Raw genomic sequence first — 27,263 nt, 5'->3', positions numbered from 1 at the left:
GATGTGTGTGCATAAATTGTCTATTTCCGACTAAGGCCTTGTTTAACAGAAAGCTCACTTCATGACAGTCTTTTTATCGTGCCTGTCTGCAACACAGCATATGGTAAGTAGCAACTATCCTTTCATAATAGAAAATGAATACTCGTGCATGGGCTTATTTTGTCTTACTGTCCAGATACAAGCATGTAGATAATGCTTTTTCAATTTCTCTGCAGGACCTCGCATGACGACAAACATGATGAATGTGACACTCCGCGACCTGGCCTCTTGTGAGCAGTACCTGATAGACATCGCTGTTGTGGGCCCAAAGGGTAACGGGCCGCTCTCCCTTTCGGCACAGACGGTGTTGACGCCTTTCTCGCCATTATCAGCGCCTCGCAATGTCCGTGTTACAGATGGAGATAATGTAAATGGCACACTGCACATGCACATATCGTGGAATTCCCCATGCCCACGTATGCTGTCACCTGTTAATTATGTGGTATGTATATAAAAGCATGAATTCTCACAGAGTATATGATGTATGTCTGGTAAATATGTAAGTGATGCAGTATTACCGATATGACTAATTAGAACAGACCATTGTCAAGTTTTAGTAGTAGTAGTAGTAGTGTTGTGTGTGTGTGTGTGTGTGTGTGTGTGTGTGTGTGTGTGTGTGTGTGTGTGTGTGTGTTTTGGTCTGTTTGTTCGTTTTTACACTACAATACTTTCTGATAGTATTCAGCTGTGTTACTCCTAATCCAGATACAGAGTCTACAACTGCATCGTTATTTTCTTCTTTTAATACATTTTTAATTTTTGCATCCTCTGCAGAATTGTGAAACAATATATATTCCATGAAAATTGTAGTCCTACTGCCATTCTCTTACAGAATCATAGTTCTGGTAATGTAAGAACTCATTTAATGAATGTTCTACTCATCTTGTAGTATTTTCATCCAAAAAATGCGGTAGTCAGCTTTTGATAGAGTGGCACCATTTTTGGCCGAGTGCTATTCGTAATATGAAAATCGCTTGCAAGTTGAGTTGAACACATTTAATACTGAATGGATCAAGATACATTCCTTATCGTAAAAATATGTTGCTATGTGGGAGTATTAAACTTGTGTGTGGAGCTGTCTTTATGGCTGTGCAAGACATCTTCCACAGAGGTTCAATTTTAGTCCTTACCTTACATAATGTTTTCAGTTCATTTCTGTTTCAAACATATGTTGGATTGGCTCAGTTGTTTGTGAGATTCTGCTAGCACATTTGCATTTGTTAATTTTTATAGCACATTTTAGTCTGTTTGTACAAGTATATTTGAAAAAATGCCTTAGGTTTCTGGCTGTGGAACTGCATGTAGAATATTGTCTTAAAGACAACTTTGTACTTGTCCATTGCTATTCAAGGAAGGCCACAGGATGAAACCTGAAATCGACTTCTTAAATATCTGGATTTTGTGTGTGTGTGTGTGTGTGTGTGTGTGTGTGTGTGTGTGTGTGTGTGTGTGTGTGTGTGTTCCCCCCCCCCCCTTCCCCCCCTTCCCCCCTCTCCCCGCCCTCCCCCCCCCCCCCCCCCCCCCTCCCCACCCTCCATGTGCTGACTATTGTACATCGAAGTCAAACTGAGGTGAAGTGAAGAGTTAGTTGTAGGGACCTGTATTTCTCAGGATTCTTCAGCACATGTCCAAGATATTGTTTCCTTTTTGTTATCGCATTTACAATTATAAATGTTCTTTCTCTTCAGTATTCATGTGGAGCATAGTGAGTCCAAGAGATAGTGTGAGCTTCTACGTGCCTAGATCTTAGAGCTGTTATTTTTTTTCATTGTGGCGTCATTCAGTGCCTGTGATTCTGCCGTTTTACAAAACTGTAAAACATAACTGACTGTTCAGCTGGTAACATTTTAACACAGACGTGAGCTTTATAAACACTACAGTGGATATTAATGCAGCAGTTAATCGGTATTGAACTGCCCCAATCTGAGGTAATGATTGTCTCTGGGAATAATATTTTGTTATCACACACAGTTCTAACACTGTCCAGAAATATCCGTATCAGTTTTGACAGCACGTTAACCAAGTTTATGTACTGTAACGTGTTAAAACGCTTCTCATAGTCAATTAGGCCAGCAAAGCTGTCACAATTCGTATCCCTAGTTTGTAGGTGTGATGAATGTAGTCAGTTTCACTAAAGATAACATGAATATTTGTATAAACCAGCCAAAGGCAAATTTTGAGAGAATATTTAATTCATTTTAGTGTTTGGAAATACAGGGTGAATCTCAACTCTAGCAATGAAATTTTGGTGGTTGTTCAGAGATATTTTTAGAGTATTTTGTTGTGAGGGGCCCATAGTCTGTGGTGGCTGATTACATGGTAGTAATATAACAGTGATTTATTCAGTTTATTGCCTCATTTCCCTTTGTTTCTGTGAAAATCCCTTCACAATTGTGGAATAGATTGTAATGTACAATAAAATAAAGTGTGACACACAACACAGAGTAACATGCGATAGTACTGTGATGTGGTTGCCATCACTATGGAAACAGCTCAACATAACATTGTCATGCTGCTTTTCTGTAGCATTCAGTGAACCAAACACAAGATGCATATCAGCCAACCCTTCATCAGGAAATGTATGTATATTGCTGCATACTAAAAGGGGGTTCACAAAAGAAACCAAACTTTTTTCTAAATGGAAACTCCAGTCAGGAATATCAGCATTGTAGCTAGATTGCTACTTACTGTAGAGAAGACACGTCAAATTGCAGACAGGCACGATTAAAAGCCACCCAGATGTATCTTTCAGCCACAGCCTTCGTACACACACACAAACACACACACACACACACACACACACACACACACACACACACAGAGAGAGAGAGAGAGAGAGAGAGAGAGAGAGAGAGAGAGAGAGAGAGAGAGAGACTGACTGACTGACTGACTGACTGACTGTCGTCTCCATATGCCGAAGCATTGTGGCCAAGTTTAAGCGAGTTCTGCATGTTTTTTGCCCCTGATGGCTTGATTTAGAATTGTACGGTGAGCGTTTACCTTCACTAATTTCATTATTTGTGTTCCATCCAGCCAAGGTACTAAAGAAAAAAAAATTTTTTTTTGTCTTCCCTCAGCAATTGGTGACCTTGCAGATTGTGCACTGGTCTTGCAGACTGCCTCCACCAGATCTTGTCTTGAGTATTTTCCATCCACTTTTCTGTGAATTCTGGCTGATGCATATCTTTCTGTGATCCATCTTCCCATCATATTCTTAATTTTTCCTGGGGGCACTTTCCCACCAACACTTCTTTCGGTATGGCACCATCTGTTATCCTTGCAACATTTCCATTCCATTGTAGTCACTTAACCTGTCAGTTTGTACAATATTCGGCTGATTAACCATAGCACATATTTCCTCTATTTTCAGTCTCCTTCACCCACTTCCTTCAATTGCTGACTCCAAATTCTTCCTCTTGATCTTTCTGTCAAACACCCTCGTTTTTCTCTACCATTCGTGATGGTACTCTGTTTCTTTACCATGTAGCAGCACTGTGGCAATTATAGTAATCGTACTCAGAGGTGACAAAAGTCGTGGGATAGCAATATGCACATATACGCACTTACAGGTAGCGTACACGAGGTATAAAACGGCAATGCATTGGTATAGCTGTCATTTGTAATCAGGTGGTTCATGTGAAAAGGTTTCTGATGAGATTATGGCTTCACAATAGGAATTAATGGACTTTGAACATGGAATGATAGTTGGAGTTAGATGCATGGGACATTCCATTTCATTAGAGAATTCAATATTACAAGATCCACAGTGTCAAGTGTATGCCGAGAGTACCTCTCACCATGTACGACACATTGGCTGACAGCCTCCACTTAAGCAGCGACTTTTCTGTAGAGTTGTCAGTGTTAACAGACGAGCAACACTGTGTGAAATAACTGCAGAAATCAGTGTGAGACACATGATGAACATGTCTGTCAGGACAGTGCAGTGAAATTTGTAGTTCATGGTCTGTGACAACAGACGACTGATGAGAGTGCCTTTGCTAACAACATGAGCTGCAGGATCTCTCTCGGATTGGTAACCATATCGGCTGGCTGCTATATGACTGGAAAACTGTGGCCTGATTGGAGAAGTCCAGTTTTCAGTTTGAAAGATCTGATGGTAGGGTTAGTGTTTGGTGCAGGCCCCATGAAGTCACAGTCCCAAGTTGTGAACAACACACTGTGTAAAATGGCGGGGGCTTCATAATGGTGTGGGGTGTATTTACAGGGAATGCACTGGGTCCTGTGTTCCAATTGAACTGATCGTTGACTGCAAATGCTTATGTGCAGCTACTTGGAGTCTATTTGCAGCCATTTGTGGACTTCACGTTCCCAAACAATGATGGAATTTTTATAGATGACAATGTACCATGTAATTGCGCTACAGTTATTCACAGTTGGTTCGAAGAACACTGCAGGCCGTTTGAGCAATTGAGTTGTCCATGCATCATATGTTTATGGGAAATAATCGGGAGGTGACTTTGTGCAAAAATTCTGCACTAGCAACAGTTTCACAATTACGGATGGCTACAGAGGTAGTGTGGCTCTGTATTTCTGCACGAGACTTCTGACTGCATGTCGAGTTGCTGCACTTTTCCGGACAAAAGGTGGTTCTACATTATATTGGGAGGTATCCTATGACAATTATCACCTCAGTGTATGCCTTCATTTTAACTTTTGTTGGGGTTACCCTGATTTCATAACTGGTTTTAGGCTGTTGTAATGGATCTAGAGCATTAGCGATTAATTGCTTTCCTTCTGACTGGACATTATATTTGTGGCTGAAGTGTGATCCCAAGGATTTAAAGTCCTTAACTATTTTCAGCTTTGCGTCTTCCACCTGTAAATTATCAGGCACGTTGTGGTTCATGCTTCTACTTAGTTCCATGACTTATCTATTTTCTGTGCAGATTCGTAAACCCACCTTCCCCGCATTACTGCTCAGTTCCTCCACTGTTTTTATCAGTTCTTCTCTCAACTGAAATATCTGTCCTATCCTCAGTATATGTTAGCATTTGCAGATTTACTGGTCTCATACAACTTTTTCAGGGAGAAGGTTAAATAATACGTGTGACAATGCAGCATCTCACCGAATTCTGAAGGGACTTTTCTGTATCTTATTAATTGCAAACTTCATTTGGAACTGAGAATAAATAAGAGCATTGCTATTACAGATTACTGTGACGGAGGTGAACTTGAAAAAGTCCTCGAGTGTGCGTCTGGGTAATACCACGGGAACGTACCTGAACCATCAGCTGATTGTGGCACGGGGTGGATCGTACCATGTAGAAGTTGCTCAGGACGTTGTGGGGGCCAAGAAGGCGGCAGCTTATCCCCCTGTGTGGCACGCAGCACCCCTGCCCGTCCCACACAGCATCAAGGCCATGGAAGCGGCCAACCAATCAATTCTAGTGTACTGGCAGGAACCTCAGCTACCAAATGAAATGCTGAATACGAGGTAAGGACAGAAGTCTGTACAACATTCCTTATTTTTCTCTTATTTTGTTGCTGAGTTTTTCAGTTAATTTTATTTACTGATACAACAGATCAAACTTATTTAAATTATTGGGAAAAAAGAAATAATTTAAACTCCTCCCATTTAATGTACAAGGTGTAATCAAATAGAAACAGGAATTTTTATTTTACTTAAAGAACCTTCATTTATTCAACATCAACTTTGTCCACTTTGAAGTTATCCCCCTTAGATATGATACACTTGTGTCAGTGCTTTTTCCACTCCTGGAAGCACTTCTTTAAGTCGCTTTTCATTATGATGTTTCAGCTTGTTCAGCAATTCTGTTTTTGTCTTATTTCTGGTGGCAAAAAAAGATCATTTCATGCCTCTTTTCAGCCTTGGGAATAGGAGTAGTTACAGGGGACCATGTCCGGTGAATACAGTGGCTAAGGCAACATAACGGTTTGATTTTTTGACAAAAAATCATGAAGAAGCATTAAGGTATAAGTGGGAGCATTTTGTGATGCAATTTCCACATGTGATTTTTCCACAACTCTGGCCATTTTTTTCAGATTGCTTCACCCAAATGGCATGCAAGTTCCAGCTAGTATTCTCCATTGACAGTGTGATACTAAGGCAGGAACTTGTGATGCACTATCCAGTTGCAATCAAAGAAAACAGTGAGAAGAACCTTTACATGGAGTCAAACTTGTCCCCCCCCCCCCCCCCCCCTTGCAGTCTTGGCTCTTCAGGCAGTTTTAATTGGTACTATCAAGCCCTGGTTTCATGTCATACCAATTTGCCCATGTTTTGTCATCTGTTATAACCTTTGGAAGTTCTTGATTGTTGTCGACTTCATTCAGCAGTTCCTGAGTGGTGTCTATACCATATCATTTTTGGTCAAAATTCAACAATTGTGGAACAAACTTTGCTGCTACATGTTTCATCCGCAAAAGTCCAAAAACAATTATCAGCAACCTCTCTGGTAGTGATTTGGTTAATTTTCCAGGACCATTTTCTTTACTTCTTCTAACTTAAAGACGATAGCCGCCCTGGATTCCCTAGCACATCAGTTACTGACAATGTCTTCTCGACCCTCTGAGAAATGTTTACCATTTGTAAATTCTTGTATGTCTTCTCGACCCTCTGAGAAATATTTACCATTTGTAAATTCTTGTGTTGCTCATAGTAGATTTGCCAAAAGCCACAGTCAACTTTTCAAGTGCGGTGCTGCACTTTATTCAATTTTTCAATCAAAATTTAATGCAAAGTCTATGATCTATCTTTTTTGAAAGTAAAAATGTGCCAAGTGCTTGAAAACACACACAACCTTTTTGACTGTCAACAGTAAACTAAATATTCAAAACAGCTGAAAACGCAAACATACATCAGGAACATGTGTACCAGAAAGATAAAATTATAAAAGAGAAATTTGAAAATCAGGTGTACAAAACCAGTGAAATTAAAAAAAAAGATCCCACTACTGTTAGATCACATCTTGTAATCAGTTAAAGAAAAAATAGCTCAACAACCATACACTGTTGAAAACTTTTCAAAAGAAAGCATCAACTTCAAATTCTCTCTTGAAAAATTATTCTGCCAGTCTGTCAACATGTTGCTGTTGTATGCAAATAGCCACTGGGTGTACACACACACACACACACACACACACACACACACACACACACACACACACACACAGAGAGAGAGAGAGAGAGAGAGAGAGAGAGAGAGAGAGAGAGAGAGAGAGAGAGAGAGAGAGGATAATTAATGATGACTCCATCGACCTTCTCCCCTACTCACCCCTGCACCCCCCCCCCCTCCCTCACCTCACGCCACCTCTTTCCTTACTCACCACTCCCTCACATTGTCCCTCTCTCCTCTTGTCCATCATGTTACCATCCCTCCCTCCCTCCCTCCCTCCCTCCAACCTCCCTCCCTCCCTCCCTCCCTCCAACCTCCCTCCCTCCCTCCAACCTCCCTCCCTCCCTCCAACCTCCCTCCAACCTCCCTCCAACCTCCCTCCAACCTCCCTCCCTCCCTCCAACCTCCCTCCCTCCCTCCAACCTCCCTCCAACCTCCCTCCAACCTCCCTCCAACCTCCCTCCAACCTCCCTCCAACCTCCCTCCAACCTCCCTCGAACCTCCCTCGAACCTCCCTCGAACCTCCCTCGAACCTCCCTCGAACCTCCCTCCAACCTCCCTCGAACCTCCCTCCAACCTCCCTCGAACCTCCCTCGAACCTCCCTCGAACCTCCCTCGAACCTCCCTCGAACCTCCCTCGAACCTCCCTCCAACCTCCCTCGAACCTCCCTCCAACCTCCCTCGAACCTCCCTCGAACCTCCCTCGAACCTCCCTCCAACCTCCCTCCAACCTCCCTCCAACCTCCCTCCAACCTCCCTCCAACCTCCCTCCAACCTCCCTCCAACCTCCCTCCAACCTCCCTCCAACCTCCCTCCAACCTCCCTCCAACCTCCCTCCAACCTCCCTCCAACCTCCCTCCAACCTCCCTCGAACCTCCCTCCAACCTCCCTCGAACCTCCCTCCAACCTCCCTCGAACCTCCCTCCAACCTCCCTCGAACCTCCCTCCAACCTCCCTCCAACCTCCCTCCAACCTCCCTCCAACCTCCCTCACTCACTCACTCACTCATTCACTCACTCCAACCTCCCTCCCTCCCTCCAGCCTCCCTCCCTCCCTCCCTCCAACCTCCCTCCCTCCCTCCCTCCAACCTCCCTCCCTCCCTCCCTCCAACCTCCCTCCCTCCCTCCCTCCCTCCAACCTCCCTCCCTCCCTCCCTCCAACCTCCCTCCCTCCCTCCCTCCCTCCCTCCAACCTCCCTCCCTCCCTCCCTCCCTCCAACCTCCCTCCCTCCCTCCCTCCAACCTCCCTCCCTCCAACCTCCCTCCCTCCCTCCCTCCCTCCAACCTCCCTCCCTCCCTCCCTCCCTCCCTCCCTCCCTCCAACCTCCCTCCCTCCCTCCCTCCAACCTCCCTCCCCCCCTCCCTCCAACCTCCCTCCCTCCCTCCCTCCAACCTCCCTCCCTCCCTCCCTCCAACCTCCCTCCAACCTCACTCCAACCTCACTCCAACCTCACTCCAACCTCACTCCCCCCCTCCCTCCAACCTCACTCCCCCCCTCCCTCCAACCTCCCTCCCTCCCTCCAACCTCACTCCAACCTCACTCCAACCTCACTCCAACCTCACTCCAACCTCACTCCAACCTCACTCACTCACCCCCCCCCTTCCTACACTTTTCCTCTTCACATTTCTCATTTCCTTTAACTTTGTCATCTTAATGCCCATTTCTGCCCTCCACTTTCTCCCATCCCCCTTTGCCTCTTCTGCTTTGCTTGTTCGCATATCTCTGGCCCCCAACCTGAAATGATGTGATTTGGAAGTGGAGCGCAGAGGATTCCTTTTTTTTTTTTTTTTTTTTTTTTTTTTTTTTTTTTTTCCCCCCCTATATCAAGATTGGGTTGTGCCGACTCAAAATTCCTGTATCGGTTTCATTTTTTTTATTATGTTTATATCTTCAAAATTTCCAAAAGGACTTCATGTCCAGGATCTTGACCCAGTGACACCCCAGAGAATGAAATTTTCACTCTGTGGGGGACTGTGCACAAATACAAAACTTCCTGGCAGATTAAGGAAGGAGCTTTTATTCTTTTTTTGGCTATTGTGTTGTTGCTGGCAGATTTATGGGTGCAAAAGTTGCAGCCTGCAGTATTGTGTTTCGCTTCTGATGAACAGTGGCTAATAAATAACTTTTTCCTTTGCAGTTACCGCTACAAAGTGCTGGTGTCTGAGGGTCCTGCTTTTGACCAACTGAAGGCTACAGAGTATGAGATCCGAGGCCCCCCACTGACACTAGACGAGCTGAAGAGTGGACAGACGTACAGTTTTGCAGTACAGCTGCAGACAAAGGAAGGTTACTGCTCACAACCTTCAGAAGTTGTATCACTTCTTAGTCCAGATAAAGGTGAGGTATTTCTCTAGATTGCAGTCACTTATGAAGCATGAGAGGAACAAATTTCCAAGATTGTGTAATGAGCCAAATTCTGTATCATATTCATTTATTCATTCATTCATTCGTTTATTAATTCAGTTTCATTCATTCTCTTATCATGGTCCACGAATTACACCATCAAGGAGGGCCTTTGGGGATGGTAAAAACCACTGCTATCTTCTTCTATAAAGTACACTAACTACAAATTTGGGGTATAGTCCAATTAAAATTACTTGATAGTTGACATGCATCACTTGACATGGGGTATTTTGGCCCTGAATTTAAAGTCGTCCCCTAAACTAACCACAACCTCATGATGTGCAATTTAGTCAAGAAAAAGACGGCAGTAATCGGCAGCAAAACTAAACTCAAGATAGCTTTGTTTGCAACGATTAAAGGTAACATCTACGAGCAAACTCGAGACTGAAAATTTTCAGTTTCATCACTAAAAAGCAAACAGTAATTTCATGCTATCATCAACCTTAAGAGACAATTTTGGTAGTTGTTCGGAAATGTTCTTTTCAGTATTTTGGTAGAAGAGATGTGTGATCTCCAGTCTCACAGGGTATTCGCTCCTCACTTGATTTCTTACCACTTTGTATATTAGTATCTGTAATGCACTGACAGTGTGTGCACAACAGTGCAAATGTCGACAATATGCACTGTGCACATTATTTGGAAACTAACTTGTTCGATACACTCAACTTGTTCGATACACTCAACTTGTTCGATACACTCAGCTTGTTCGATACACTCAGCTTGTTCGATACACTCAGCTTGCTCGATACACTCAGCTTGCTCGATACACTCAGCTTGCTCGATACACTCAGCTTGCTCGATACACTCAGCTTGCTCGATACACTCAGCTTGCTCGATACACTCAGCTTGCTCGATACACTCAGCTTGCTCGATACACTCAGCTTGCTCGATACACTCAGCTTGCTCGATACACTCAGCTTGCTCGATACACTCAGCTTGCTCGATACACTCAGCTTGCTCGATACACTCAGCTTGCTCGATACACTCAGCTTGCTCGATACACTCAGCTTGCTCGATACACTCAGCTTGCTCGATACACTCAGCTTGCTCGATACACTCAGCTTGCTCGATACACTCAGCTTGCTCGATACACTCAGCTTGCTCGATACACTCAGCTTGCTCGATACACTCAGCTTGCTCGATACACTCAGCTTGCTCGATACACTCAGCTTGCTCGATACACTCAGCTTGCTCGATACACTCAGCTTGCTCGATACACTCAGCTTGCTCGATACACTCAGATTGCTCGATACACTCAGATTGCTCGATACACTCAGATTGCTCGATACACTCAGATTGCTCGCTATTGACAACAGTGACACCCAGTTTACTACTTTCCCTCAGGCTATCATGTATTTTTTATCGGTTCTGTCTGAATTCTGTTTTTGTGGCACTGTAAAATAACAATTGATGAAGAATTGGCCACTATGCACTTCCCACATTGGTTGCACATGGTGTGGAAGAGTGGCACGATGGCACTGTGCCGAGCTGTTCTCGCAGTTAGTTCAACTGCTTCACTGTAGTTTTGCGTGTGAGGGCTGCTGCATTAACCTTTGTTTTATGTTGTTCATTTTGGCGATTGCATATTTAAGGCTTTTTCACTATTGCGAATGTATTTTTGCAGAAAAGAAGGAAATGGGGGAGCAGGAAGAATAAAGTACAATTAGGAAGACAAAACAGTGTTCAATCACTAATTGTGATTTTTATTTCAACACATTTCGAGCCCTTTGGGCCCCCCTTCTGTGCTCGATCATTTCACATCAATTTTGAATTCAGGTTAAACATAGTAGGAATATTACAATGTGACATTGTTGTCATTATGGCTGTCCTCGATCCAAAGACTAGTTTGATGCTGCTCTGCTTGCTACTATATCCTGTACAAACCCCATCATCTCCGAGTAACTACTGCAACCCACATCCTTCTAAATATACTGACTGTATTTCTCTTTTGCTCTCCTGCTACAATTTTTACCATCACACTTCCTTCCCATGCGAAACTGGTGATCGCTTGAAGTCATAAAATGTCTCCTATCAACCAATCTTTTCTATTAGACAAGTTATACCATAGATTTCTTTTCTTCCTGATTCTGTCTGTACCTCCTCATTAGTTACATGATCTACCCATCTGATCTCCAGCCCTCCTCTGTAGCACCACATTTCAGAAGCTTCTATTCTCTATTTGTCTAAACAGTTTATTGTCTGTGTGCCACTTCCATACAGTGCTACACTCCAAACACACACCTTGAGAAAAGACTTCCTGACACTTAAATCCTCTTCAAAAATGCTTTTCTTGCCGTTACCAGTCTACATTTTATATCCTCTCCACCCTGGCCATTATCAGTTATTTTTCTGCCCAAACAGCAAAACTCATCTACTACTTTGTGTCTCGTTTCCTAATCTCTTTCTCATGGCATCAAATGATTTCATTCAACTGCATTACATTATCCTTGTTTTGCTTTTAATGATGATCATCTTATATCCTCCTTTCAGGACACTTGACTGTTCGCTTCAACTACTCTTCCAAGTCTTTTGCTGTCCCTGACAGAATTGCAATGTCACTGGCTAACATCAAAATTTTTAATACTACTTCCTGGACTTCAATTCCTACTGTTGTAATAAAGCCACAATTTTTTCATATTCTGCCCCTAAAAATTATGTTACAACTGCTGAAAACAGTAATTAATTCACTATTTGTCTTAGTTCTATAAACATTATAGCTTTATTACAGTAAAGCACATCACCTTGTAGTATACCTGCATATGTACATCACCTTGTAATATTCCTACTTATGTTTAACAGGATATCTTCTGATCTTGTGAACTGATAGTGGTCTTAAATGAATCCCTAATAAAAATTGCAATTACTGACTCTCAACTGTTGTGATTTTCTTATATGAAAGTAATGGAGTCACACTGATGACACTGACAACAATGGACAAAATTAAATCATAATTACATTATTACTCTCCAAATATATGCGAACAAACTCAAAAATTTTGTTGTTGTTGTTGTTCCCCCTGTGTATGTCCTGGTAAAATTAAACTTTGAAACTGCAGAGTGTTGCTAACAGAATTGGAGGACAATGGCACCGACTGTCACACAGCCGCCCTGCCCTCAGGTTCGTGGGTGGCCGTGCTGACGGCATCGAGCGTCGCTGGGGTGGTGGTGCCAGTGATCGTGGTGGTCGGCCTGCTGCTTGCCGTTGTGGGCTTCCTGGTGTACCGCCACAGGCGGCTGCAGCACAGCTTCGTGTCATTTGCAAACAGCCACTATGACACACGCTCGGGCTCGGCAACTTTCTCGGGAGCAGACGGACTCGGTAAGTTTGCGCTTCACTTTTTATAAGAGGTACTGTTGCTTTGCCCTGGTACACTACAAAGATTTTTGTTCTTTCATACAAGTCTTACCTGGAGACCTTACGTAGGCTGACCAGGTGTCCCGGTTTTTAATCGAGAAACAAAATGCTTGCAGTATTATTTCACATTCAATTACATTTTTTGGTAAAGCAAGTTTCCTAGAAGCAGAATATTATAGAAATATATATTTTTTCTTTATATAGACTGAATGCATATTCTTCAACTAGTTTAATGCTTAGAGAAACAGTGAGAGATATGTTGAAAAGGGAAGCCCCCCCTCTCCCCTGCCCCTAACTTTCATACATTCCACTTTAGAGCAATCAAGAAAAGTAAATGACAAGTTTTAAGCAATGTTGCTCATCTTCAGAATGTATGTCGTAGCTACAGAGTAACCTGTCTTAGTGGAAGTATCAGTTCACTATCAATATTTGATGGAACAGGCAGAAAAATGGTGTAGTATAATGATCGCTACCAGTCATACGGTGTTATTCTACATGCTGTAAAGAAGTAGTCATGGAGTTCATCCCCATCCATTATGGATAAGATACACAGACATAAAATGAAGGTATTTTGTACAAGGATTATGTTGAAAGTAGCGAGCAACAATTTTTAAATTTCTTGATATTTACTTTTTGGAGAAACAAAGTACATCATCATAATCTACAGGCTTTTCTCTCACTTTTCATCATTGTCTCCATTTCTTTGCACACATTTTTCCTGCCTCTCTGCAAGTTTGAAAATACCCTTACGATAGAACTCCATTCCAACCTCTCGAGGATACTTGGCCACCATCTTGTAGTGTTATTGTTCTGTCACAACACTTGTCCAAAAATCACCACCTCCATGTTGAAATCTCTGAAGTTGTTGTCATTGTTCAATAAATGTGGGACCCAGCAAGCATAAACATTTTGGTAACCTAAGCTTTGAATCATTTCGTGCACTGTGTCCTACTGCAAGTTTATTATGATTTCATTCACTGTGACTTGCCTGTCTTCCCTAATGAACTCGCCAACTCCTTCCTTGTTGCATTACATGGATGCAGTTCGCGGCTGACTGGTGCGTGGCTTATCTTGGATACTCGTTTTTCCACCTTTGGAATGCTTTACCCAGTTCCTTACACTGCTAGCTAACATCTGTGCTGGTGTCTTCTTAGGCATGTTGAAGTCTGAAATAAATCTGAGCAGCAGATTTCCCCCCTTTGATAAAGAATTCAATTACTGTGTACTGTTGAAATTAAAAACTGATGTCCACCATTTTGGAAGTACTGCCAGCGCTCATGTGATAGACGCTAATTATGTCACGGTGTAGCAACATACAGTGGAAAGTCTGCAGATTACGATCCTGCAGCTGTTTTTGTTACATTATTGAAATTTGAATTTACAATGGGTTGCTTGTGACTTTCAGTATGACACTCATTGAACTAAGGATGGCAGATAACTCCTTGTGATAAACATGTCCATTTATGATAAATCACTAAATGTCATCTTTGAAACTGGGAAATTCTGTGTGGAATAACAATGAGGCATATTCCAGAACTAATTTTAACTGATGGCTGGCCTAAATGAAGTTTCTACCGACTCCTTAGGAAACTACTGCAGTGTTGGTTTGGTTCAGCAGTCATTTGCCAGTCAGTGAGAGCAAATCGCAATGACTGAGACAACTGTAGATCCTGCCAGTTGTGAAATGCACGGTGTGATTAGTTGTTTGCTGGCAAAAGGATCTTAAGCTGCCCCACATTGTTTTGGGCACCAAGACATGGATATTGTACACCAAAGCAGAATCGAAACGGCAATCAATACAGTGGCACCATCCCAGTTCACTGAAACCAAAAAAGTTTAAGCACTCTCCATTCTTGAATAAAAAAATGATGGCTACTGTTTTTTGGGACAAAAAAGATATCCTTTTCATTGATTTCATGGATCATGGACCAACAATTATAGTTAACATATACTATGAAATGCAATCCAAAGTCAGCACTGCAGGAAGCTGTTGTCTGGCATAATCCTCCTTCACTACCATGCATGTCCTCACTTCGCTTCCAAAACTGAGAATAAGACTCAAGATTTACTTCTGGAGCTTTTTGATCACCCTCCGTACAATTCCTGCGCCAAGTGACTATTTTTCCTTCTTGAATTTGAAATAGTGGCTGGGTGAACAGCAATGTAAAGATGACGATGAATTCAACATGTGGTTCAATTCTCAGATGGCAGACTTCTATGCAAAGGGGTTTACAAAATTGGTGCAATGTTACACATAGTGTAGAGATGTGAGCAGTGAGGAAAAGTAAGGTAGATATGTAGTAAAATATTACTGTCCATAAAAACCTTTTGTCATGATCGTATGGATCTTATAATTAAAGTTTTCCATGTGGCATTTAAGTATGCGATAGTAATAATGATGGAAGCAGAAGAAATGGATTAAAATTTGCGACAGAGCAGGGACTGGAACCCAGGTCGTCTTGCTTATTAGGCAGAAATGCAAACCATCACACCACCGCAGCACCGAGGTCAACATTTCTGCACGAACTTCCCAAGTCGAATGCTCTCCCCAATACAAACTTCAATTCGTATCTTCAGCTGAAGATTCCCATTACATCCAATGCTAGGGTACTATTCCAATGCCAGGGAGCCCTGACAATGGTGAGAATGTAGGGAGAAAATAAGCTGAAGATACAAAATGAAGTTGGTTTTGGGGAGGGCACTCGACTTGGGTTATTCATGCAGCAATGTTGACCATAGTACTGTGGTGGTGTAATGGTTAGCATTTCTGCCTAGTAAGCAAGAAGACCTGGGTTTGAGTCCCGGCCGTGGCACACATTTGATTCATTTCTTCTGCTTGTATCGTATCACTTTCGTCATGAGCTTTTTTTTTTTGTATATATACCGTATTTACTAGAATCTAAGCCACACTTGAATCTAAGCCGCACCTGAAAAATGAGACTTGAAATCAAGGGGAAAAAAAAATTCCCGAATCTAACCTGCACCTGAAATTTGAGACTCGAAATTCAAGGGGGGAGAAAAGTTTTCGGCCACACCAAATCGAAGCAAAGTTGGTCCATTGTAATATGAGACACAATTTAGGTCAAATGAATGACAATAGAGCTACAGTAGTTTGGTTCGAGTTGTAAGCTTATCAGTTAAACTTTATGAGGTAGCCATTGCTATGTGCCACGTGCTCCGTCCATACTTATACTGGTACCCTTCCTTTTTTTAAAAAAAAATCTGATAAGGGCCTTTCTCTTTGTTATAGGTGTTTGTCACTCTAAGCTGAAAATGCATTACTGTTCTGTGTCATTCATTGTTTGTCGCCTTCTGATAATGTGTGTTTACGACCTGTCGCCGCTCACGGCATGGCTTGCTTTTGTGCACGCTACCGCTGCTTACAATTAAAAAACAAAAGAGATGAATAGTCTCGCGAAACAGTGGCAAGAGACTGCTATTTGTTGTTACTTACACTGCTGCTTTCTTCGATTACGATCAACAAGAACCAAATGACAGATTGCGTGTGATAGATGATGTTCTGAGCGAGAGTTCAGCGAAAATTTTTCTCCGTTTGAAAATCTTTGCAGACGCCTGTTTAGTACATTAAATTCTGCACAGAAATTAGTCATCTTACATTTAAAAATCTAGTCAATTCCCTTGCTTCATTTCTAGCTGTACCACTATTAGGCATAAGGATAATACGAATATAAACATGACGTGTTATATATATTCTTCCGCGTTTGTTGTTGTCTCACTCTAGTTTCGTAGTTTATTAGCCCTAATAAACTATGAAACTAAACTGAGCCAACAGCAGATTTAAATGAGATAGCAGCAAACACAAAAGAATACATGGCAAAATGTTTATATTCGTATTATTCTTATGGTGAAGAGAATACTGCATGTGATTCACAATACATAAAAGTTCCTATTAGCAAACCATTTCTTCTCAGAGGTACGAAAAAATTCAGAACGTAGAGTTGGCCATGTTGACAAACATCCCAAACAGTCTTGCCAGTCGTGTTTTCGTAGTACATTGAAATGCTGCTACATTCGAAGATGAACAATACGGAATTCGTATTTACTTCGTTGGATAATGTATGAAAAGTGGTCGAAAGTCGGTGCGGAGAAAAAAAAGCTAATCTTCCACCTTTCTTTTTAAATTTATTTACGGACGCAGAGGCTTTGGCGCCAGTATTTATCTTTGTGCCTGCAAAGCATGCCTGGGAAGCGCTACATATATTCGATGGCAGAACTTAGTTGTGGTAGCATCTACCAACATTTGTCCGAACTTCCGCTTACTTTGCACTCGATTCTAAGCTGCAGGCGGTTTTTTGGATTACAAAAACAGGAAAAAAAGTGCGGCTTGGATTCGAGTAAATATGGTAACCGAACGGTCACTAGTTTTGGAATACACTTTGTACAATATTAATAGATTGCTACTCATCCCATTGGAGATATTGAGTGGCAGATGTGGTCATTTAAAGTAGACTATGCACACACATTTGGGAGTGTGTGGGGGAGTGGTGTGTTGGGCTGTCAGGTGCAGTACCAGGCGGCTGCACTGGGAGAGATGGTGGATGGAGAGAACCAGAGAAGGGGGGTGAGAACTGTGCAGGTGGATGCATGTGGAGACAGGAATTATGGGAGTAAAGGACACATTACAGGCACCTGTGCAGCTCAGAAAAGTTGGTGTCAGTAGGAAGGATCCCGATGGCAAATCACATAAAGAACGTAATCTGACAGGTTAAATGTCCTACAGTCTATTTTTAAATTTTACTCATTTGGCACTCAGTACCTCTACAGTGTGATGAGTAGTGATCTATCCTAATTTGCAATGTCAACTTTAGAATATTTTTTGTACTTGTGGTTGCCCTATTTAATTCTGATGCAAGAAGAAGGGAGCCTTTGTGGTAGTTGTAGCATTTGCACCATTAGAGATGGCTATTTGGAAATTGGTTTTATTATTTCTGATAGTGTATAGCCTTAAATATCATACGGTGTATCCAAACAGTATTGGTGCTAGAATTACATTCACAAGCTCTAAATGTTCTTTTGTTGATTGTTAAGAAATCGGAGGCATATTTTTGTGACAGCAGTGCAAAGTGAGAATTTTGTGATATGTGTTAAACTTCTCTGTTGTACATACCGTCATTTAAGAGGAGTAATTAATTTTTTTTTCTCCTCCTCCAAAAAACTATTCTAGTTGGTGCTCTCATTGGTAAGCAAACTATTAAATTGAAATGTATTGCATTGTAGTGAATGGCTATTCACATCTGTAAAATTGTGATGTCAGTAGATCTATGTTTCTTTCTACCACAGCTTTCTTGTTTCTGTGGCATGTATGTAGATGTTTGTCATTTAGACACTTTCATACATATTATTACAAAATTTTACTGGACATTTGATTCATATGAAACAAAAAAATAGCACATCACTTGAGAAGAACTTTAAATATTATTATTATTATTATTATTATTATTATTATATTACTTGAAAATACAGCTCTTCGGTTGCAGAGGTTGAAAATTTTTTACCTGTTCAACCAAAGAGCTGTATTTTCAAGTAATATTATAAATTAATATTATAAATTTCGTCTACGGTTGCTGCATTATCGACCATGTTCAAAATTTTGTTGTTGTTGTTATTATTATTATTATTATTATTATTATTATTATTATTATTATTTTATGCACTGCATCAAAACTGTAGGTGCTGATGATGTATATGTGAAGCAGAATGCAGTTTGATTAGTTTTGTCAGAAAGTGCATCCTCTTATTACTTAAGTATCCTTTATGACCTTGGCAGCAACTGGGATACCTGCTAAAAAGATTAGTGATATGTGTAAGTAGCAGAAAATTAAATTTTTAAACACTGAACAAATACATGAAGCCCTGTTACATAATTGCTGGCACACTTCAGGAGACAGCAAGACTCAAGTGTCTCTTGGTGGGCAAAAAAAAAAGAGGATGGGTTATGTGCACTAGAGGTTTCGTCCTCTTTTTTTCCCCTTTCCATTCTTTCCAGTAAAATGTTCAAACACACAATATTTTCTCAGTATAATGGTATATCAATGAAGCTTTGGGAATACAGCCATAACTAATTCCTTTCATAACACCTTGACTAAGAAATATTCACCCATCTTCTGAGTAAAAGACTAACATTATAGTCAGTATGTCGCCCTCACAAAACTGTGAATCTTGTCCAGAAGCAAGTGGCCACAGACTCTTTTAACAGCTGAACAGATATCCTGACTCTCTATCTGCCAGCATGGTCCAGGCCTTGGTCATAAACTTTCTTTGTGCTGCTACTGTTACATAAAGGATCCAGGTCAGTCAGTGAAAAACTGATTGGACAAATTTATGGTTTACATTTCAAGGTTCTTTTGCTTTTCTTTACTCTGTGAGGAATTTGGTAGATGATTCACCTTGGGACTAAAACTGAATGGATGCTTGAGGTGGCTACAACTAGGCAGGCTGAAAAGTTTGATCAACTTATCAAGTCCTTGTAGTAGGGAAAAATTATGTGACAATATCTATGTTATTTTCTGATTAATAGAGAATTAAACAATGCTACATAGTCAGTGGCAGGTAAAGACACTGTTTAACAATTTCTATGGACTTGACAGACAAAATAAAACAGTAAAAGATTAGGAATGTGAATTCTAACCTGAGAAGAAGCTGTTTCTTTGCAGTAGAGGGAGCCACAGTGCAAAAGCTTCACATTGTTAACTTGATTGTTCTCCCGGCTGCTGAAGACAATGAGATCTTTTTTAAATGTGGTCTGTAACGTATTGTTGAGCTACACAGTTTGGTATAAAATTCCATAGGTTGCGAGATAGATTAGCTTCCAAGAACCAGGTGGTTGGAAAAACTCCTTTATTTTTAAATACAACCTCCTTTTGCAAGGAAGTTGTCAAAAGGCAGAGCCTGGGGTGCACTTCTGTGGAAATTACATGGGCTGCCAACAGTGTGCAAGAAAGATCTTCTACACATCGTTAAGCTGCCACCAATCTGAAGATTGCTTTGAAAACAATGTTACATAGTTCTGATTCCATATAGTTTGACTCAAGATTTCTCACTTATGTTTGTTTATACAAACACTACCAGAGTTGAAAGAAATGATGAGAGAGAGAAATCTAAAAACTGACCACGGATCAAACCCGAGCCTTATGGTTCTTTGGTCTGGTATTTTATCACTTTATCACTTTACCACTTAGCCACTGAGACAGAATGTGGGTCTCAGATATTTAGTGTTGTGAAATGTTTCACTTCACAATTGAAACATCTTTTGCAGAGTACTTGTCACATTTGGAAACCATCTGAATTTGTTAAAATACTAAAAGTTCATGGAATTCAACTACTTTTGATGACATATACATCTGTGATGAATTTTTTCTCTGCTCCATCCATATTTATTATTGCCAAATAATATTACAAATAGATTCTTGCATTTAGAGAATTTTTGGAAGACATTGGAATGAAACTGTGTGCCACGACTCTGAGACATCAAAAAGCTGTAGCAGTTCTTGGCCGATCATAATTTCATTTGTGGAAACATCTGAGTGATCCTGTATGTAGAAAGGGATGAATTTCTTCATTTGGGGCCATGTAATTTAACAGAACCTCATAAAAATTACAGATCCATATCTGCCAGTGGATATTTATCATAATCTTTTACAGATGTGTGTTGTCTTGAAGAAGATTGTGCACACACCACACTTCATAGCTCTCAAGGGCGTGTACACACGGCACACTTCATACAGGACATATATGCTCTGGGAAACGCAGGAAAAACCCGGGAATTTTTTTATCTTGGAGAAAACCGGGAAAAACCCAGGAATTTTTCATTGTTTTAATTTCAGTGAATTTGACTGGTAAGAATTAATAGTCTAACAAAGAATTTTACTGTACCCTGCTACTGCAGAAACAAGAGATTAAAACCAAACTAAAACTTAAGTTACAAATGAAATGCTCCATTTACAACAACAAAACACAGTGCACACACAAGCGCCTGCCAAAACCAAAATGTGTCAAAGGCTTTAATATGAAGACTATGGAATACTTCCGATGAGCATGAAGTCATAAATGTTAACATTCAGTTCGTTTTGAGCAGTCGCCAGTGGGCACTGTGCAGTTGTGTTGCGTATGAGCAATACTCTCCACTCCTGACTACTTAGTGTGGCTACAGTGGTAGGAAGAAGCAGTCGTGATACCCAGGAAAAATTCTCCGGCTTGTCCAAGTTGCCAGATTCATGTATGCCCAGAGCAGTCAGGGTTGTAGTGGGGAGAGGGATAGTGACTCGTGTTTGGGTTTAGTGATTTTGCTGCTTCCTCTTCATTTACAGTTCACACATCAAATGAAAACAAAATGGATTTGTGTGGCCGGGAGCTATCAAATTAAAATATGTTCACATAATTAGAGAAGGCTAAGAGATGCTGTCAGTTTCAGTTTTCTGATTTTATTTCATTTTCATCTTTTTGGTAGTCAACAACATTGGAGTTATTTTTGTCAGTTTGCTAAATAAATGTGGCTCATCTTTTCCGCAGATGCAGTCAATTTATAAGAAATGAAGTGTTTAATTCCACACTGTTGGCTAGTTTCAACTGTTCACTGAATTTCATGTGCACATTTTCATCATCTGGCATTTACGGCATTATGCCACAATAAAGAACCAAACATGATACAATGCAGTACTGGTACTCAAAGAAAATTTGCATCCCAAAAGTGCACTGGAAAGCTTAATATCACATTGGAACCTACCTACTTGTGAATTTTGACATATGAATGTGTAATCCAAATTATGCATTTTAGTATGGTTTACAAAATTACTATGCTCTCGAAGTATCCTCTGATGTCCTGTTCTATTATGACATCATGTAAGATCTCTTAATGCTATATATGTATGAACATGTGAGCTTCCTGCGTCACCATAGCTGCCGATGAGCAGTCGTACCTGTTTTCTGGCAGTTCCATGAAGAAATACTGAACTTTGCTGCCTCTGTAGCCATCCATAATTGTGAAAATGTTTTCTGTGCAGGATTTTGTGCACAAACTGACCTCAGTTAGGTCTCATAAATGTTTGTTGCAATTCATGTCGGGCTATCTGCGTGGTCAGATCATTCACTCTAATTGTCCAGAAACTTCTTCAAACCAACTGCAAACAATTGTGGCCCAGTGACATGGCATATTGTCATCCATCATTGCTTGGGTACATGAAGTCAATGAATAGCTGCAAATGGTCTCCAAGCAGCCAAATATAACAATTTCCAGTCAATGATCAGTTCAGTTGGATGAGAGGACTCGTCCATTCCATGTAAACACAGCTCTCACAATTATGAAGCAGTCGCCACCTTGCACAGTGCCTTGTTGACAACTTGGATCTGAGGCTTCATGGGATGTGCACTGCTCTCGAACATTACCCTTAGCTGTTACAAGTGAAATCGGATCTCATCTAACCAGGCCACAGTTTTAATGTCATCTAGGGTCCAACTGATATGGTCACGAGCACAGGAGAGGCGCTGCAGATGATATCGAGCTGTTAGCAAAGGCACTCGTGTTGGTCGTTTGCTGCCGTAGCCCATTACTGCCAGATTTCACCGCACTCTCCTACTGTGTATATTTGATGTAAGTCTTACATTTATGTCTGCAGTTATTTCACCCAGTGTTGCCTGACATTAGCAGTGACGCCTCTGTGCAAATGCCTCTGCTTTCGGTCATTAAGTGAGTCATCGGCCACTGTGTCATCTGTGGGGAGAGGTAATGCCTGAAATTTGATGTTCTTGACACTGTGGATCTTGGAATATTGAATTCCCTAGTGATTTCCAAAACGGACTGCCCCAAGTGTCTAAAGTCTGTCAATTTACGTCGTCCGACCATAGCCACTTTAGAAACCTTTTCGCATGATTCACCTGAGTACAAATAAGAGCTCTGCCAGTGCACTGCCCTTTTGTATGTTGCGTATGTGACACTACTGCCATCTGTATATGTGCATATCGCTGTCCCGTGACTTTTGTCACCTCGGTGCTTTCATTACACAGCTCCGAAAGACAACTTACAAAAAGCTATGTGTACATTGATGACCAGAATTGTTTACCAACTGTTGTGCTGTAGAGGGTGTGCAAGTGATGTACATCTCATGTTAGTGTGCTTTAAAGTGTAACACTGAGGTTTTGTTCCCATTTTGTGCACAATATTTCACTGACCGACCCAGCCATCTTCTTCAGGCACTGCGAGTTGTGCTGGTATGCATGGGTGTTTGATGTTTGGACTTTAACTTGACTGTGTGCCCAAAACCGAAAACTGAAAAAAAAAACTCGGCAAAACACTTGAAGGGAGAGAGGGGGGGGGGGGGAGGAGGAGGAGAGAGAGAGAGAGAGAGAGAGAGAGAGAGAGAGAGAGAGAGAGAGAGAGATTGTTACCTGAGTGTCTTCTCTTCAGCTCTCAGTATTAATGACCACAAGCACATTATATTGGTCTGTAGGTTTTTGTGGAAGATGCACTAGCTACATGTATCTGAATTATTGAGAGAACAGCAAAATTAGTTAGGGTCACAGCCCCAAAATTTTATTGGTCAGAGCAGTCTGAATGATCTTCAGTCACTGTAAATGACATAATAATATATGATAATTGTTTGTAAATGTATGGCACTGATGTAGACCAAAGCAACAAATTAATATTTGTACCAGTGCTGGGATTCAAACCCGGGTCTCCTGCTTACTGGGCTCTACTGATACCACAGCTGCACGGATGACCTGTATACATCTCAGTCACCAATACAAATTCCAACTCGTGCCTCAACCCATTGTTGTTGCGCCATTATTGCCAAGGGTCTTCGATATTGGAATAGCAACTCAGCAATACTGGAAATGAGCTTAATGCCCCCTGTATGTCAGATGTAGGTGATATATTAATCATATATAGGCAAGACTCAGTCACATCTCAGGAATACCAACTATGTAAGATTACTATGCTTGTAAAATGATTGTATAAGTCAACCTAATCTACATTTCCCATCTTTAAAAATTTGTTCACTGCATGTTCTAAACTCACTAGTAGCATGCACTCATGCTCCAACACCTGTGTTAGCAGTTGTTGACTAGGCATGACTTGACTGAATAGAAAGATGTTTGATTAAGAGATTCTGACGATCTGTAAAAGTAGTTCATTGTTTTTGTGTGTTCGAATGTAATGGTAGATAACTGTTATGACTATTAATAAAGATAATTGCTGCAATTAATGTTGATGGTTACCATTAATTCATGTCATGTGTTTTGTTAGTGTCACTACAAAAAATAAAAAGGCCACTCTGGGTCTCTGTTAGTAATCCTCAGTGTATGGTGATGTGTTATTACGTTGTACTTTGTGCACAGTTATTGCTGTTGTTAACTGCTAATTGTGGACTGAAGACTAAAATATTATTTTTTATAGTTCTTCTTGAAACAAGAATGAACTGAATTTATTAAAGTATTTAACTTGAAGTTTTATTAAAATTGGATTAAATGTTTGTGCAGTGTTTTTTGGCCAGTACTTCATTATAGATAACAGCAGGAGTCCATATTTCCTTGGAATGTGCCTGAGGTTAATTCATCATCTGTCAATGACTCTCCAACTAAGACAAAATGCTGTATCGTCCTTACCAAGAAGGCCTCAGTATAGTCAAAAATTTCTTGAACCTCCACATGTTCATACTTTCACTAATAAGTGTTGATACTGAGTCAGGTGCATTTCAGGAATTTAGTTGATCCATGACTTTCAGGACATTATGTGAGAATAACCTGATATGGGTTTCATATGACCGATATTTTCGAAATCTGCTCATGTTGGTGTAGAGATTCTGATAGTGATACTGTGCTGTCTTAGATCAGAATATGTTTGAAAATTTTTACAACAGGTGGATGTCAAAGATCACTTTTGCTTCCCTTCTTCTATAGAGGTGTGACCTGTGTTTCTTCCTATAATGGGCACCGGTTCTGTTTCCCTCAAGCTATCTACAATGTTTCATCAAAGGCAGTTATAGAAATAGTATCAAGTCCACAAGTAAAAGCTCATAACCTTGTTTTCATGTACTGTCTTCAATACATGGCAGAGTTGCGACACCCCTCTCCTCCCTGTACATTTTAGAGGCTGTTTACCTGGGGCTCTTAAGAACTGATGCATTTTGTATAATTCAATTGGGGGGGGGGGGGGGGTGAATGCTCCTCTCCCTTCTAGCATCAGATATATTACAAGTAAAGGAATGTTGCTACTCATTATATGGCTGGAAAGTAATATGCTTGAATAAAAGAAAAAGGAGGCAGGGAATCAAATTTCTGTCAAATTTATCACAAACGGACCAGGATTACTGTCACACTACTTAATCTATAGACTTTTTTTATGTACACGCTGAAAATAAATTTTACTGTTTTGGTTTCTCAGTTATATACAGGAAATACTTTACGTATGAAATAAAATTAATTAAATACAACAAATTGTAATATTCCACTGCACAAGAAAGGTAGAAATGTTACCCTGTTTCTCGATTCCACTTGCAATAGTGCAAACTGTTATTGATTATAAAAATTGTTCTTTCCAGATGAGGATGATTCTCCCGCAATAAGAGGATTTTCAGATGATGAGCCCCTCGTGATTGCCTGAATTGGTGACAGCAGTCAGAAAGTTGCAGAATCATCATTAGATTTCTGTCTGAAAGAATGTTTTAAATGTAATAATATACAAAATGTCTATAAATGTTGTAAATGCATATGCGACTGAAATATGCTCTTATTAACTTTGTACTGCGCTGGAGGGAAGAGTTTTATGCTAAATGACAATGCAGTTATGTTGTCTGGGAATGTCAGGTGCAAATATCTTTTTAATTAGTACATAATGTCTGTTTTCTTTCTGGTTCCTCTTTATACTTTCTGTGATTTTGTATACAAAATGAGACTACATATTGTTTTACAATTGAAGGTGGGAGGGCGGAGGGCAGATGTTGTTGAGATGGTCAGTGTGTGTGGGAACCCACTGTTTGTTGCTATTATACAGTGATGAATGTTTCTGTTTACTTGTAAGAAAAATTTAGCTTTTTAGTTGTGTGAGCAAATGCTTTGCATGTGGAAGACTGTTGTCCAGAATTTTGCCCATTCTTGATTAACCCTAGTAACTGATACAGTATTGACTTTCTAATTGTAAGTGATCTTCAGTATACCTTTTTTTATTTTGAGAACATACTATTGTGTGTGTGTGTGTGTGTGTGTGTGTGTGTGTGTGTGTGTGTGTGTTTCTTTTGGAGACAGAATGTACTTCTGTGGTCTTACTGCCTGCTTTGATGCTGAAGACGAGAGTGTGTATCAAGACAGATTCATATTACTGTTGTGTGATGCTATTTCTAGAGCCAGTGCAGTCACAAGTTTTTAATTTTTTTTGTCATCCAATTGCAATGCTGTTAATGTATGTTGTGTAAGTAGTCCAGCAACTGGCTTTGTAAGGGAGCCACTTCTAAGTGTTTGCAAGTGTTTATATAATCTGCACTACAGCCAAGTATCAGATTCCTAAATTTGCTGTGTGTCTACATTTCTTATTCCCAAAATGCTTTGTGCTGAAATCTAAAACTTGATGTATTGTGGCATTACAGTTCCACTAAAAAAAATGAAAGGGTTGTGACTTCACTTACATTGATCTTATGTTATAACCAAAGAAACTCTGTCAGTTGTCTTGATGTTTGACACTTTCACTTTTGTTTTAAGTTTGTAGATTTGTAAATATTTCACCCAGAAGACTTACATTTGTTGTGTTAAAATGTATGAAAATCAATAAAACATACAAATTGGAATGCTGTGTTGTTTGCAATAAATTTAATAGCTTTAGTAAACCACCAGTCTTAGCTGCTGTATTGGAGACAAGAAACGCTCATCGCTGCAGCAGATGGAACAGTTTGAAAAGTTGTGTGGCTGTTTCCAGGCCTCGTGTCGGCTGTTAACATGGAAGCCCTTCACAGTGCAGCTAATATGTATACTATCAGCACATTTGATCTCATGTCTCACACACAGGCCACTCCATCTCTAGAGCTCATGAAGAAGGCACTGGGATTTTCACATGGCAGCATGCTAATGGTTTACTGTGAGTACCTCAGTCTGGTGAAAATGGCAGACACCAGAGCCAACTGTGGTAGACAACATGCAGTAGATGATAAAGGCTGCTAACAACTGTCACCAATCACAACACTTGTAACAGAAAACGTGGCATTTGGTGATTAAAAAAAAATCGATTGAAGTATGCAATACTGAAAAGCAACACTACATGGATGAACTAATATTTACACAGTCAGTAGATAATGATAGCACAGAAGAACAAAACAAAATCCCCCTTCATTCAATCAAAATCATGTTCAAAAACTGCCTGAGATGTACT

At 40.6% G+C, this 27,263-nt stretch overlaps 1 protein-coding gene across 1 annotated transcript in view; it reads left to right on the top strand.

The window, feature by feature from the left end:
* Positions 1-26,685, top strand: part of LOC126292248 (sortilin-related receptor-like) — a 177,653-nt gene extending 150,968 nt beyond the window's left edge. Inside the window, exons 28-32 of the mRNA XM_049986146.1 lie at positions 216-481; positions 5,211-5,494; positions 9,273-9,472; positions 12,656-12,856; positions 25,447-26,685. Of these exons, the coding sequence (XP_049842103.1) occupies positions 216-481; positions 5,211-5,494; positions 9,273-9,472; positions 12,656-12,856; positions 25,447-25,508 (1,013 nt within the window). The 3' untranslated portion in view covers positions 25,509-26,685. The remainder of the gene's footprint in view (positions 1-215; positions 482-5,210; positions 5,495-9,272; positions 9,473-12,655; positions 12,857-25,446) is intronic.
* Positions 26,686-27,263: the final 578 nt, after the last annotated feature.

This window comes from Schistocerca gregaria, chromosome 9, assembly GCF_023897955.1.
Source record: "Schistocerca gregaria isolate iqSchGreg1 chromosome 9, iqSchGreg1.2, whole genome shotgun sequence".
Classification (NCBI taxonomy): Eukaryota; Metazoa; Arthropoda; class Insecta; order Orthoptera; family Acrididae; genus Schistocerca; species Schistocerca gregaria.
This window is presented reverse-complemented; position numbering and strand designations above follow the sequence as displayed.